Below are 14,985 nucleotides of genomic sequence, written 5' to 3'. Positions count from 1 at the left end.
GTTGTATGTATTTTTGTACACTGTATCATAAAATAAAATAAAAGTAAAAATTTTGTCGAAAAAAAAAATCTTTGGGGTGGACATCCCTTATCACTTAGGAGTTTGAAAGATGGATAGTAGCCGATTCTCAGACTTACTGAATATGAATATAAAATTTCATAAGAATTGGTCAAGCCGTTTTCGAGGAGTATGGTAACGAACGTTGTGACACGAGAATTTTATATATTAAATTTAATTTAAAAGAAATTTAGCTAAAAATAAGTATGCGTCAAAAGCAGATAATAATTGTCAGTAAACCACAGTGATTAGCTACCTTCAGCTGCAACCCTGGCACTCTGAAGACTGTGACATCCGGTGGGGGTGGTAATCGTGGTTTCCTCCTTGCATTGGGAGATCCTGCCGGAGCTCCCGTTGAGGGATTGCTGGTGCCTCCCACTTCCAGGCCTGACCCGGCACTCGTGCCTGCTGCCATTCCACCGGACGCCGATCGACCCACGCGTGACCTACCACTAACATATTCCCAAATATAGAAGTTATTGTGTCATGTCAAATGTCAATAAAATGTTTTTTTTTAATATTATGGCAATAGTTAGTAAAAATGTTTACGGTGTGAAAAGCTGGGGGGGGGGGGGCTTTTGTAAAACGTTACGATGCGGGGCGGGGATTGAATTAGGCGTTATTGTTAATATTATTTTCGACTTTCCAGTATTTAATGGTAACTTTTAGAAATAAAGAGTCACTAGGTGGTCACGAAAGGTTTTACTATACTTGGGTACAGAAAAACGTTACGGTGCGTTACATGGGGGGGGGTCAATAATCTCCAAACATTGCGTGACGTAATACTTGAACGCTCCCTTGGGTGTGAGAAAGATCGATACCTCTTTAGATCGTCCTCCTTGGTGGGCTCCTTGGTGTGGAGCACACACTTTCCACTGTTGATGTGCACTTTGACATCCAGTTCAAAGTCTATGTTGGGTTCAGCTGTTTTCGCCTTACTGGGCTTGCTCTCCGACTGAGTCGCGCCTTCAGATGTCGTACTGTTATTTCAACATTAAAAACTAAAGTTTAGAACTATAGTATAATAAAATACTACTAGGGCAATTTGCGCGATTAAATGATAATTAATACATGCTAAAATTTAATCAACAGAATTTTCCAAATTCCGTCTGCAAAACCAACCTAGGAGTTCAGGCACCGCTCTTTCGAATTCTTCGCGATTTTAACGGATTGAACCGTGCTTATCCGGAGCTGAATATATTTATTAGTGCGCTGATCAATTTAAAAAAAAATCATTCTTATGTTCCTGCCTATCAGCTGTTTTTCTAGTATTCTTTGGTTAACAATAATCAAAAAATTACTATTAAAATCTAAAATTGGAAGTTTATATTTTTTTGTAAAATTTATGTTTACTATAAATGTCATGTATTTTTAAAAAGATACCTCGTAGCATATACAGTAGATATATGATGTGGTGAACATTATTAAATGTAATTATTCAACAAAAAAAATATAGACCCGGCAACTACCTACCGTAAAAATACAGAAATATATCGTTACAGTTTTATATAAAGCAGTTCACTTGACTTGTTTCAAATACTGTTGAATACATGACAATATATGTTACAAAAGATTTACCATTATACTTACAATTTTAGATTTTATAAGCAAAGAATTACTAGCAAAATAGCGGATTAGGTATCAAATAGGCACTTGACAGTGTTTTTTTTTTAATTTGTCTGTCCACTATCAAATATGTCAAGCCCTGGATAAGTAGTGTTCGAAACACAACACAATTCCATAACAAATGTTTTCTGAATTTATTTAATTCGACCCACGTGTTGATGGGTCATGCTTTCTGCCTTTACCAACATTTTACCTCGTATCTGTATTCTTCCTTGGCGGCAGATCCAAACGATCGGGCCAAGTCTGTCTGTGTTGTCCGAATGACACCGCCCTTCCACCAGAAGTACCGCGAAGAGAGCCACAACGGGATGGACCTGTCAAAACAACATCATATTTGTTAATATGTGCATGATAAAATATATGTACATAAACTAATATATAGGTAAAAGAAGAGAACAGTGACTCCCTAAGTCATTCCATCAGCGAAAACAAAGAATTTATCTTTTGTAAAACATGCCTTACATTATGCCCTTAAACAGAAGTGGCAATGGGCGGGGCATACAGCAAGATCCACAGATAAAAGGTGGACTTTAAAGACAACTATGGAAAGGACCAAGGGGAAGAAGAAGAGGGCGTCCCAAAAAAAGGTGGACAGAAGAAATAGAAGCGGTAGCAGGAAACGAATGGAGAAAGAGAGCCATAGACAGAGTCAGTTAGAAAAAGCTGGAGGAGACCTTTACCCGTGAAGGGGTTCCGATCGACGGTACTGAAGGAAGCTAGGATATAGGATAAAAAGCAAAAGATTTTTTTTTTATAAAAATGTAAAATAATCTAAGTTGTGTATAATAATTGGCTTTTGTCATGATTGAAAATAAAATGGGCTTTATTATTATTATTAAAACACGTTTTACCTGTCAATGTTTCACTGTCCATAGAACTCCAAGAAGCACCTTCAATGATATCAGCAAGGCGCGTGTCATCTTCTACCAATAACAAGGTCTCTCCGGAATCCCCCACGCTGCCCAAGCTGCCCACACTGGCTAAACTACTCATGCCCAGACTGCCCATCGCTGCAAGGTTGCCAACGGTGCTGGAAGGCATCACTAAACCGGCGGAAGCTGGTTCACCAATACTGAAAAATAGAAATTATGATTCTCTAATAATAAAAGAAATACAAGTAGTATTATAGATAATAGATCGTACAAAAAAGCAGACGTTTTCATTATAGAAATACAGATTTTGGACTGACCCAAAAATAAAAGTATATCAAGAAAATGGAGGCCAAGAAAAGAATGCAACAGAATAATTAAAGAACAGAATTAACCTTTAAAATAATTATTAAGAACTAGTTACCTTTCAGCATCAGGCGGTAATGATGGTAAAGGTGGTAGCGGCGGCAAAGGCGGGGGACGACTGGAGCCGAGCCCTAGTTTTCCTTTCGTTATGGAACTGGCTCTCACACTCTGTCGTCGAAGTTTTTGCAACATATCCCTGGATGGTACATAAAACACGTGTTGTACTATAGTTGTTCTATATTAATGTATATGCAACGAAGTGTTAATTAATAAATAAATAAATAAACACGTGATTCGTTACGCAAAACAAGTTAAGGAGGGTGTGTCAAATATTTGTAAGATTTTTTAAATTAAAATTATTAATTTACAGAAATATCGAGAAAAAATATATTAAACTATAAACAATAAAATGCATAATATACACAATATCGCTACTGTGAACTCGCTCTGCCAACATACAAAGATATCGTACAAAAACCCCAGTTCTTGGAGAACACTCGGGTGAACCCCCAGCAAGACTTTCAATCATGCTTATAACAGTATAATATTTATATAAAAACTAACTTAACTAACTTAAGCTATTGCAGATTTTATCGCGGGCTTTGAGCGCGGCGACCGAATCAAGAAATTCTCTAACGAAAATAAACCTAACACACGATGACGTAATATAGGTGCAGCCAATATGCGTTAGAGCGGGACAGAACGCATACTGCGTCTCACATCGGTCTGACGAGATCGGTGACGTAGCGTAAGCAGCCGGTACGCGTTACAGTGAGACAGACTATATAGGCGTGTTAGTCTGAGTCTGGTAGAGTGGTAGATTGAATTAATATCAAAGTCAAAAAATACTGCATAAATAAAAAATAATTATAATTGCATAAGTTGATAAAAAATGCTATGCAATAGTTTTACCGCGGCAGTCCCCGAATGCCACACGTTTTTTTTTTTTTTTAATTTATCAAAACAAACCTTCTAAAGTCCTTGAACACCAAAGCCTCCAAGTCCTGCAGTCTCCTCAATTCGTACTCCACAGTACTATGACTGGCCCCCAAAGCCCGTAAATCGCTTATGATCTTCGCCTGTTCCGTCATTTCCTTCTCGATTAACTTCGAACGCTTCTTCGCGTCAATCGAAGTGTCGAACACGAACGCGGGCAGATGGTCTGTGTACTTGCGTCGGAGGACTATGCTTTCCTGAAAGCGACATGTTTATATTTGGCAGGTAATCAATTAAAAAAGTCTTATTTCAGCCATACAATGGAGGCTATAAGAACTTGGAGACACTGATCGTGGTTGGTAATACAGAAGGCAAAAGATCACGTGGCCACGAGGTGGATTGATCAAGGGAAAGACTCGTCGTCCTTTTATTTCCGAACCAATTCGACTTAGGGTCCTTCAACATACTTGCGGGCCTCCTGGCAATATGAGTGTTCGTGGGCGACCGTATCACTTAACATCAGATGAGCCTCCTGCCCGTTTGTCTCCTATTAAATAAAATCGTCCTCAAAACTATACACGGTCGTGAGAGACGGGTGGGCAGAAACTAGTGCAAACCAAATAACCACTCCAGATGTTAACTTGCTGACCACAATGCTCAGACATGAGCTGCTGACTGAACAGAGAGACATTGTGTTATTATGTCCAGAGGAACGGAACAAATGAGCGTCTAAGTGCGGATACTGAGTCCACACAAGAGGATGAGCAAAGAAACATAATATCCGCTTCACGAGTTTTTATGGTTAATAATATATTTCTAGACTTTAACTCACCTGGGAATCTTTACTGTTGTCAGCTTCCTCGTCTAAATCACTCTCGTAGTCCATTTTTAAAGGATCTTCTTCTTCAAAACCTTCAAGTTTAGTTCAAGATCAATATTCTATTTTATGGATTATTAAAATCAAAATGACGATATACTTTTCTCAAAAAAAATACTGAAACATATAATCATGAAAATCTAGGGCATCTTCCTCGGGAATTAGGGAAACATAATTTAGGATAAGTAATTAACTAGTTTAGATCTATATACACACATATACTGCAAATAATAATATTTAGTAGTATAGACTAACCAGTGAGCATAGTCAGAGTGTGTCCCAATGCAGACAACTGCTTGCCAACGTTTGTGTCCAGATGAATATCCACTCCTTCCATTTGCCAAGACACGTTCAGAAACCACTTGGCATTTTCTGAAACAATTCCTAAGTTATTAATAAAACTCATTTTGGGCCACCACAAACACATTTTTCAAGTACAATTGAAGTTACCATTGTGTCTCGCCGCCGCCGTCCGACTGCACACTTCGTAGGTGCCTTCGGAAACGCAGCAAACGTTGACACAGGCTTCTTGGGGCTCCGGTTTCCAGTCATCGAGCGACGCTTCAAAGTCCCTCGCGAAGCGCAGACAAAGCCCCACAAATCGGCCCTTACTGACCAACGCTCCAGAGCTGACCGCAGAAATACTCGTGCTCTCGAGGGTGACTACCACGGCCCCCCTTTCTCCGTCACCCCCCATTCCACCCACGCCGCCTTCACTCGCTCCCCAGCCCCAACCCCATCCGCACCATTTAGACTGGGAATAATGACATTTCTAAAGTTATGGAATCAGTCCCAGTACATCCGGAAGTCGGTTACACATCGGATCTCAGTTATAAACAATGGTAAAGTTTAACAGAAGAACATCGCCCTGAAAAAAGAATACACTCACCACTGGAGGTTGGTTAAGAGGCAGACATATGCCGATGTCATCCACGTTCAATTGTAAGAAGAGTGTGCTCAAGTGTGGAGTACCGATCTGCGATGTTAATTGTACCTAGAAATACAATACAATTTTAACATTAGCTGGAGTCTCTTTCTATCAATTGAGGTTTATGGTGTAATGAAAAGAGACAGACGTATGTATGAATAAGCGCTAGAGATGTATTTTTTTTTCTTGTTTTGCACATATCCTTTGTAGCGCTCGCATCGCACGTGACCGGACTTATGTCTAAAAATAGGTTCGTCCATCTAAAACGTCTCTTTTTTATAGAATTTGGGGCAAACGGGCATAAGTCTCATCTGATGTTAAGGGATACCGCCTATGGACGCTCTAAATGTGAGGGCTCGCGAGTGCGTTGCCAGCCTTTTTATAATAGGTACAACCTTTTCTTGAAGGACCCTAAGTCGAATTTTGCGTCCATTGCACGTGCGCGATAGCTATGATTCAGAGACGACCAATTCCAATAATTTTCATTCTAAGATAATGATTTTGCCATTTTTGTACAATGTCAGTGGCATTTACACATAGACATAACTTTTATTACTAACAAAACTTACACACAGAAACACAACGTAACAATAATAAAAAAAGTAAAAAAGCATTAGAGATAGCATGAGAGATAACATTTTTTTTTTCTTAAGAACAAGGTACGTTTAAGTGTGTAATGCGTGTGTGCTTGTAATTGGCCCTGGCTCAGCTTTATGCTGAAGAGCAGACTATTCCACAGCAGCATTTGGGTCCTCTTCGAAGCATAAGGCATAATTTGAGAACCCGCATATTCTTTGCGCGGTCACTTTTGATCCATGTTTATAGTTTTCATTGGATTAAATTAATACATAAATAAAAAACTTTAAATTCTTGTCCTAGACCTATGTTTTGAATACGGTACGGTACTAAAACATTTCTCACCTTCTCGAAAACCTGTTGTGTGGCAGTCAGCACTTCTTTATTCAATGTCATGCGTTTCTCGTTCCAATATTCGTAGGCATTCTTATAATTTAGCCACACAAGTATGGCCCGATCCACGGCTATAGGCTGAATGTACACGAGTGGCCGTTTGAGCCGAATCAATACAACTTCTTTATCTTCTCCACAGACTATTTCTTCTTGGAATGCGTTGCGCATAGCTATAAATATTTTGATGTTACTTTTAATAGTTTTGCATTGCCGTTCAAGTATTTCGTAAGCGCTATTGGGGGGAGGGGGGATCTTTGATTTTCTTATTTGGTGACTAGATTAACTCGTGAACCTCGTATCACCTACATATATTTGTGTCAAATCGTAATACAACATTTTTAAAACAGACCAAACACAACTCAAACTACAGCCATGAAACACTAATTTCTGAAGGCACCTATATATAACAATCAAGAGACACTTCTTTATTTCTAAAAAGACGTAGAAACACACAATAGATTTTGTTGGTAAATTAAATTGTCATTTTTAGTATTTTTCTTTACTTATTATTTATGTTTTCCACTGTTTAAGCCTTCTCTGGACTTCCACAAATGATTCAAGACCAAAATTAGCCAAATCGGTTCAGACAGGCGTTTTCGAGTTTTAATTTATTAGCAATTAATTTATATATATATATTATATATATATAGATTATTTACTTTTTTACACATATGTATTACCCACACATTGTTTGTGCTTGAAAACGAAATGCATTTTCGAGGATTCCTTCAAAAAATTAATACGACTTATGTGCTATTATTTTTGAGAGCTTTGCTTACTTTTGCTGACAAGAGGAGTTGGGGGGGGGACTTCCGTACGTCAAAATAAAAAACCTTTTTTACATTCGGGTTGAATCTTACTATGAAACTACGGACATTATGTATTTTCATTCATTTAAAAATATTGGCGTTGTGCACGTGTCAAACGCGTTAGCAAAACGATGCCATAGAAATATAAAATAAATGGGCGTACCGCCCTATTGAATAACTCACATATTCTCGTGTTGAAGAAAGCGTACTGCTGGAACTCAGCTTCGGCCTCCTCGAACATTGCGTTGCGTATCAGTTGACCCAAGCTCAAATTTATGTCCACCTGAAATGTATTAAACGTTCTTACTATTGAAAGTATTCTTACTGTATAAAGTATATGTCTCTTTTTATCAAATCGAAAATGCAATAAGACAGAAAGAGACGAAATAGGACATAGTTAAAATAGTGAATTAAGGCGCAGTCAAATTATTCCAGTTAATTGGATTGACCTTTTGGATTGAGCTTTTTTAATGACATGGACGACTATATTTCAAAAACCATCTCATTTGTCCCCACAAATATTGTTTTATCAGTACCGCATATAAGAAGTATACTCTGTGTTATATTACCTGTGCCCTCGCAAAGAGCCGCAGTCCATGCGACTGCGCAGGTTGTGTGACATTTTGGACTCGGTTGGACAGTTCCAGTTCCACTGCTCCCGTTTCCAGACGCACTGCGCTGTTGCTGGGCGTGGTCGCAGTCAGTTGGATACGCTGAAATTTTATCATTACAAATGTTATACAAGATTACTGAACTAAAGTAAAATACATGTAAACACCCTGTATTTTTTTAAAATTAAGTTATTATAGAATTCATACCTAGACTAGATTAAGATCTTTAAATTACAACTTACTTTAATCCTAATCAGCAAAGAGAAGAGGATTCTGCTGAGTGCTGACGATGAAGCTTCTTCCTCGTTCCAAAGTGGAACTGGCTTTTCACCCCCGTATACTTTTTGTACTACTTCGTTTACTTCCTGTTAATAGAATTATATATTGCAAGATTATTAAATTTTTTTTATTAAAATTTAATTTAACAAAAACATAAAATTTTTATTCAATACACTAGTCATCTTTAATTTGATTGTTATGTTTTAATGCTTTATTACTGTTTATGATTCCTGACGATGATTAAACTAATTTCGCTGAAACCGAAAAAACTTAGAAACCCGCTTCTAAAAAAAAAAATTAAAAAATTCATCTAGATATTTGTCTGTTCCTTAATATGTTCAGAAATTTCAAAAGTTTGTTAAATTGCTTATCTACCTTCATAAAAACTTTCTGCACGAAGACCAGATGGTTTAAAAGGTCAGTGGACAGGGTGTGCTCAAAGAGGCCGATGTCGGCCGTCGCTGCCAAGTACCGCCCTGCCATCAGGACGGCGCCTTCTTCGCCAGCTACAACATCAGATATATAATTTAAAATATGTATGTCAGAGATTATGGTATAAAAGAACACAAAGTCACTTGTTTTATTGGAATGGCAACACCACGCAATATCATAGACATCTTACAGGTTGTAAAATATCAACTTGTCAGTAGTGCGTAAAAAAGATCGTGGAGTACTTGAGTTGAGTGGAGTTGCTCTCTGATCAGCGCCTGCGCCGGACGTGCGCACTGACTGTGTTCAAATATTAAGTAATAACCACCAATTTCGTAATTTACTAATCGCGTTGAATGTAAATTCAATGAATATTCACATTGAGCTTGATCCGCTCCGGGTGCGTCGTTGGGTGCGCAGTCGAGTACGCGTGCACGGCACGACACCGCTGGAAGCGCCACTGATGCTGCAGCTGGGATATTTGCTTCCGTCACCTGAAATTTATTTCAATTTTGGTCCTTCGATCCAGAATATAACTTATGATGACGAATAACAAATTCAATGTAAATACATATAACATTGTGATAAAAGCTGGAGCACAAGCAATGTACAGAAATTGAAAGTCATGTCAAACAATTAAATAGACTGTCTGCGACGATTGTGTTATGTGTTAAATTACTTGTATTTAATATTCATTGTTGTTGTTTCTTTATATTTTTTTATCGTGTTTTGTTTTTTGTGTTGTGTAACTTCACCTGGAGCTTAGTTACAAAGCTGAGCGAGTGGTGTGGTAGCTCCACAGTAAAGTGCGCCTTGCCAGCCGTCACGCCCGAGCTATGGACGCGCTCCATCTTGTACTGTGCTTGAAGAGATGGTAAGAGAGCCGCTGTTATACTCAGACTCTGCAAAGTTATTCATAATCATTTAAACCATTAAAAATGGGTCTCTTTACTAAAGAGCTGTACTGTCTATATTTTAAATCTTTATGAATTGTAGATATATAATCACTCTGCGTGTATTTTATTAATAATTATTTAAATCATATTTTATATAAGATCTTGCAATCGAAATGGTTTTAAATAATTCTAGTGCTTAAGTAACTAACGCCTAGTTTTTAAATAAATAAATTACTTTATTTATGACAACAGGGTTGTGACAAAATTCATCTATCGCTAGTCCCCACACTAGGGAGTCCCTGCGTTATGGGTAACTACATAACAATAATAGTTTTTAAAGAAAATGTAGGTTTAGTGTTACAAAGTGTTAAATTGTTATAAGACATTAAGTATGTGTAAATGTGTGTGTGTCTGCGCATGTATTTGAGAGTAAGAGTTGTTATAAGTTGTTTATGGGTTTTATACCCTAAATAAATACAATAAATACAATTAATTTTTATTAGCTTCAAATATCTCATAAACGAAAAATTACTAAACATTAGTTTCACCTACCTGCAGCACTACCGAGAACTGCAGATGCAGCGGCTGCAGCAGCGGCGTGTCGGCTGCTGGAGGAACTCGGGGAGGTGGTGGCGCGGCCGGGGGGCTGCCCTCTTCTTCAGAACCATCCGCCCCTCCTGGCCCGGCTCCCCCGCGGGACATGCGGGACGAAGTACGAGTTACGCCTAGCTCCTAAAATGCATATGTGGGAATGATAGAAATATTGTTATATATGTAAACCATTTTATTTTAGCACCAACTCACTTCCACCGTCATCCATGAATATTACCTGTAATGTAGACGACAGCTGCCGACTAGATCTCGTCATAACCCCGTGTAAGGCGACGGGATGTTGCGGCAAATCGATTCGGATTCCGCCAATAGAGCCAAGGGCCGTGGCTCCGAGGCGTCCTCCCTCCCACGAATACAACGCCTGAGATTTGCCTACACTCACTCGCACCACTGTCCTGTTGAAATTAAATAAAGGGTTATCTTATAAATACATACTTTAGATGGTTTAAATTAAATTATTGTAGCTTAGGGAGCGTTCAAGTATTACGTCACGCAATTTTTGGAGATTATTGACCCCCCCCCCCCCCATGTAACGCGCCGTAACGTTTTCCTGTACCCAATTGTAAAACGTTTCGCGACCGCCCAGTGATTCTTTATACCTAAAAGTTACTATTATGTGGTGTAAAGTACTGGAAAGTCGAAAATTATATTAACAATAACGCTTAATTCAATCGTAACGTTTTACAATAGGACATCCCCTCCCCCCCCCCTCCAAATTCGTTACGTAATACTTGAACGCTCCCTAATATGCTTATTTGTATTTTATATAATCAACTTACTGATGATTAGGAGCGACACCTTCGAGTAGAACAATGGCCGTCCTTCCCAAGTTACCGCCGAGTGCCCATTGACGAGCTCGGGACGCGGAAAGCGAGCCTTGCAGTGACGTAATTTCTGCTTCCAGCTTCAGACCGGAAAGCGATGCTAGGAGACGCGTGCGATGTATTCTAAAATAAATTATGTAAATATTATTTAGCTACTAGCTGCCCCCGCGAACTTCGTTTCTCCTTAATGAGATTTTACTTAGTCTTTTTTTTGGAACATGGAACATTTTGCTACGTTATCCCAGAGACTGTTCGGTTTTCCGCAATGAAAACTTTAGGTTTTTCTGAGATTTTTCTTTATATAAACCTCAGAGTTCAAGTTATAAGTTCTTAACTAACAAATAAAAAATAAGGGTTGATTGTAGAGGGTAGATAAAATTAAGGGTTGTATGTATTTTTGTATGCTGTATTATAAAAAAATAAACACAAAAAATTTTGTCTAAAAAATAAAAGTTAGGGGTTTAAATGATAGATAGTAGTCGACTCTAAGACTTACTGAATATGAATAAAAAATGTCATAAGAAACGGTCGACGACACATTGTGACACGAGAATTTTATATATTAGATTTCGATGTTTCAGCTTGAGTTTACTGAGGTACGTATACGTAAACGTACGAACGTGACGTATACGTAGGATGGCGTGTCCAAGTTATTATTTACTTCTTTATATAAAAAGGTGTTAAAACCTGTCGCGTCGGAATACGAAACTTAAATTATTTTGCTAAGAAAATTACAAGCTTTGAATAATAATCGTACCTAGCAGCCCCCATGACGACGATGCCTGACCCGGTTGCTGAGGAAGAGGAGTTGCTGTTGTTCTGTTCCCGTGAGCTGGGACGCCCCGTGCCTTTGACTCGATAGGCCTCTGGCAACTCCGTTGATACTGAGAACCTGCAATATTGACCAGCATTTGCAATTACTTTATTAGCCCCAATTCAGTATTGAACAAACAATGAAGCTGTGTATTCGGACAATTTACTAGGTAATTTCTTACGAGGGAGCACAATTTATAAAATAAATCAGTGGTGCTACAACCTTTTTTAGGTCTGGGCCTCAGATTTCTGTATCAGTGTTATGATCATTTGTCAATCTAACAGGCAACTAGGTAATCAGCATCCTGTCTGCCTGACACACGCCGTCTACTTTTGTATCTAAGACAAGCCGTTTTCCTCGCGATGATTTCATTCACCGTTCGAGCGAATGTTAAATGCGCACGTAGAAAGAAAGTCCATTGATGCACAACCGGGGATCGAACCTACGTCCTCAACGGTCTGAAGCACACAATTTATAACTTGCTTAAAAGAATTAAGAATTTCCATTGATCAAATCTTTTTTTTAAACTTCTTAAGGAATTCCTATTGCCTAAATATTGTGGGTATTTGGCAAATGCACACAGGCACAACACTACACACATAGGAACATCCGTTTACCTGTGCGTTATGGTATCCGCATCCGGCATGTTGGCGTACAACTCCAGCAGCTGATACAGGGTGCGCCAACAGCGCGGCGCCAAGTTGACGCTGGTGGGTTCCGGGATTGTGGGAGTGGGGGGAGCCTCATCTGGTGCCACCTCGGCATTGTACATGGGAGTATGGGCGCCTTCGTTTAGGGAACTGTAGCCTGAAACAGAATTGATCGGTACTAGAAACGTTAAAAAAGGAGTCGTTTGTAGGAAAGGAATTTCAAAAAATATACGAAAACTAGCCACATATATATACTGTACGAGTCAAGGCTGTTACATTTTGCTCACTCAGGCTTTTTTCAGTTTTATAAGCGTGGCGATTACCTAAATCGAGTTACGCCCACAGAGTATAGCCAGAAGCTGACACTCTCTTCAACATTTACATTACATTTAGCATTCTTTTCATAGCATTAATTATTTCGCATATATTTTATGCCCCGATGACATAGAAACCGTACAGATACTTAATTCTTTTATGACTTTAAACGGAAAATGCCCTTATGGTTTCTTGGCTCTATCAGAGGTCACCACATCTTCAGTAGACACATACAAAATTATACATTTGATTCTTATCTTTCCCTATATCCAAACTCAATTTTCATATTCAGACGCCCGTCAAATTTGATCCAATAAGAATTACTTATTTTGTTAATGTACGCGATATCGTTAAAATCCTAATTCTTAGCCATGCTCCACCTTATCCTAAATTCTTATGTCCCATGTAATATACGTTATATTTAATATTAAAAAAACTAATTGTTCACTTACAAAACTTAAATGATAGGTAAAAGGAAGAAATTACTAGGAAATTGTTAACGAAACACAGTAAATAAATTTTCAAAACATAATGAAAAAAACTGAAATTCAATTTCAAAATAATTTTATTAAACTTTCGAAAAGCCCCCCTTTTAAATCAATTTGCCCCTCTGTGGGGAGTTGAGAAACACTATAAACTGTTTACTAACAAAAACATTTGTAACCATTGACATATTCTAAAAAATACTTGGCCTATTTCTACGTACTAACCAAGTCGTCCTTTGACACTTTTTCCCGTAGATCTGAGCTTCTGGGCAAAGGACTGCGGCCTCGGCCGAGGAGGGGGACTCAACCCCTTTTCGGAAGTGACGTCAGAGCTGTTGGGCTCCCACTTAGGGTCCAGACCCACAAACACATCCTTGTCCAGTGACGTCACACTCACCAGGTTCTCACGGTATTCTGAAAAAGGAAAATGGTAGATGACAGATACTATCAAGTGAAATGAGATTAAGATTAAGTCAATGAAGCTTATACGCACCGGAAGGCCGCTTGCGCGGTCTGGGTCGGTCGGTGCGTGCGCGCAGTTCTGTGTGAGTGTCTTTTACGTTTTGGTACATATTGCTTATTTGGTGCAGAAGACGGAGTAACGGCATGTTGACCTGCAAATAAAAACAAAAAAATTATGTCTTATAACTAAGTAGGGTGGATAACATTCGCTCGAACGGTAAAGGAAAACATCGTGAGGAAACCGGCTTGCCTTAGACTCAAAAAGTCGACCGCGTGTGTCAGGCACTGGAGGCTGATTACCTACTTGGCTTGTCTGACAAATGATGATGAAACAGATATCAGAGACCCAGACCTTAATAGGTTGTAGCCGCTGATTTATTTTATTTTTTTATCTTTTATACACACTTAATGCCAAGGGCTCGCGAATGCGTTGCCGGCCTTTTAAGAATTGGTACGCTCTTTTTTTAAAGGATCCTTAGTCGAATTCGTTCGGAAATACTTCAGTGGGCAGCTAGTTCCACATAGTGGTGGCGCGCGGCAAAAACTGCCTTGAAAATCGCTCAGTTGTGGAACGACGGACGTCGAGGTGATACGGGTGGAATTTCATATTCTGCCTCGATGTCCGATGATGAAACTCAGCTGCAGGTCATCATCAATCAACGAAATCCTATAAAAAACAGTGCATGGAGTCGTTCCGCGCGGCATAAGTGATACTTCGTAATGTGGAAATGAAAATATTAAGCATTCACTCTCGCTCTGTCTCTTTCTATTCCCCCTCCCCAGCGTTAAACGTTTAACGCAACCTTGGAAGTCGCATTAGAAGTTTCACTTCAAAGAGAGCCTGCTGACAATGCGAGTGTCCATGGGAAGTGGTATCACTTAACATCAGGTGAGGATCCTGCATAACTCACCTGTTGCGATATGAACCGTATACTCAAGTTACAGTTGATCATGGTACTGATATGCTTCTTGAGTTGTCCTCTCGAAATGTAGACCACGTTCTGTTTCTGGACCAGCTCCTCCACGGCCACATCTGCCACTTTCTTGACTAGAACATCCACCGATATCTTCTCGCAGAGGAATGCCGGACTTTCCGATGCTTGGTCTCCTTGGCTCTGGGACGCTGGTAGAATTGTTACAAAATTATCAGACACACAAATAGAACAAAGAA

At 39.1% G+C, this 14,985-nt stretch overlaps 1 protein-coding gene across 3 annotated transcripts in view; it reads right to left on the bottom strand.

Annotated features, from left to right (window-relative positions):
* Positions 1–14,985, bottom strand: part of LOC125055706 (transmembrane protein KIAA1109) — a 45,508-nt gene that overhangs the window by 12,390 nt on the left and 18,133 nt on the right. For all 3 annotated transcript variants that reach the window (XM_047658190.1, XM_047658191.1, XM_047658192.1), the window contains 25 exons: positions 14,726–14,937; positions 13,846–13,966; positions 13,578–13,766; positions 12,520–12,709; positions 11,846–11,980; positions 11,044–11,211; positions 10,482–10,659; positions 10,205–10,384; positions 9,512–9,658; positions 9,136–9,250; positions 8,703–8,833; positions 8,291–8,413; positions 8,007–8,150; positions 7,621–7,720; positions 6,581–6,798; positions 5,621–5,725; positions 5,182–5,485; positions 4,987–5,103; positions 4,687–4,766; positions 3,888–4,111; positions 2,977–3,114; positions 2,535–2,755; positions 1,877–1,997; positions 879–1,037; positions 314–509 (listed from right to left, as the gene is read on the bottom strand). In XM_047658190.1, coding sequence (XP_047514146.1) covers positions 314–509; positions 879–1,037; positions 1,877–1,997; positions 2,535–2,755; positions 2,977–3,114; positions 3,888–4,111; positions 4,687–4,766; positions 4,987–5,103; positions 5,182–5,485; positions 5,621–5,725; positions 6,581–6,798; positions 7,621–7,720; positions 8,007–8,150; positions 8,291–8,413; positions 8,703–8,833; positions 9,136–9,250; positions 9,512–9,658; positions 10,205–10,384; positions 10,482–10,659; positions 11,044–11,211; positions 11,846–11,980; positions 12,520–12,709; positions 13,578–13,766; positions 13,846–13,966; positions 14,726–14,937 — 4,016 coding nt within the window. The remainder of the gene's footprint in view (positions 1–313; positions 510–878; positions 1,038–1,876; positions 1,998–2,534; positions 2,756–2,976; positions 3,115–3,887; positions 4,112–4,686; positions 4,767–4,986; positions 5,104–5,181; positions 5,486–5,620; positions 5,726–6,580; positions 6,799–7,620; positions 7,721–8,006; positions 8,151–8,290; positions 8,414–8,702; positions 8,834–9,135; positions 9,251–9,511; positions 9,659–10,204; positions 10,385–10,481; positions 10,660–11,043; positions 11,212–11,845; positions 11,981–12,519; positions 12,710–13,577; positions 13,767–13,845; positions 13,967–14,725; positions 14,938–14,985) is intronic.

This window comes from Pieris napi, chromosome 14 (assembly GCF_905475465.1).
Source record: "Pieris napi chromosome 14, ilPieNapi1.2, whole genome shotgun sequence".
In the NCBI taxonomy this organism is placed as follows: Eukaryota; Metazoa; Arthropoda; class Insecta; order Lepidoptera; family Pieridae; genus Pieris; species Pieris napi.
This window is presented reverse-complemented; position numbering and strand designations above follow the sequence as displayed.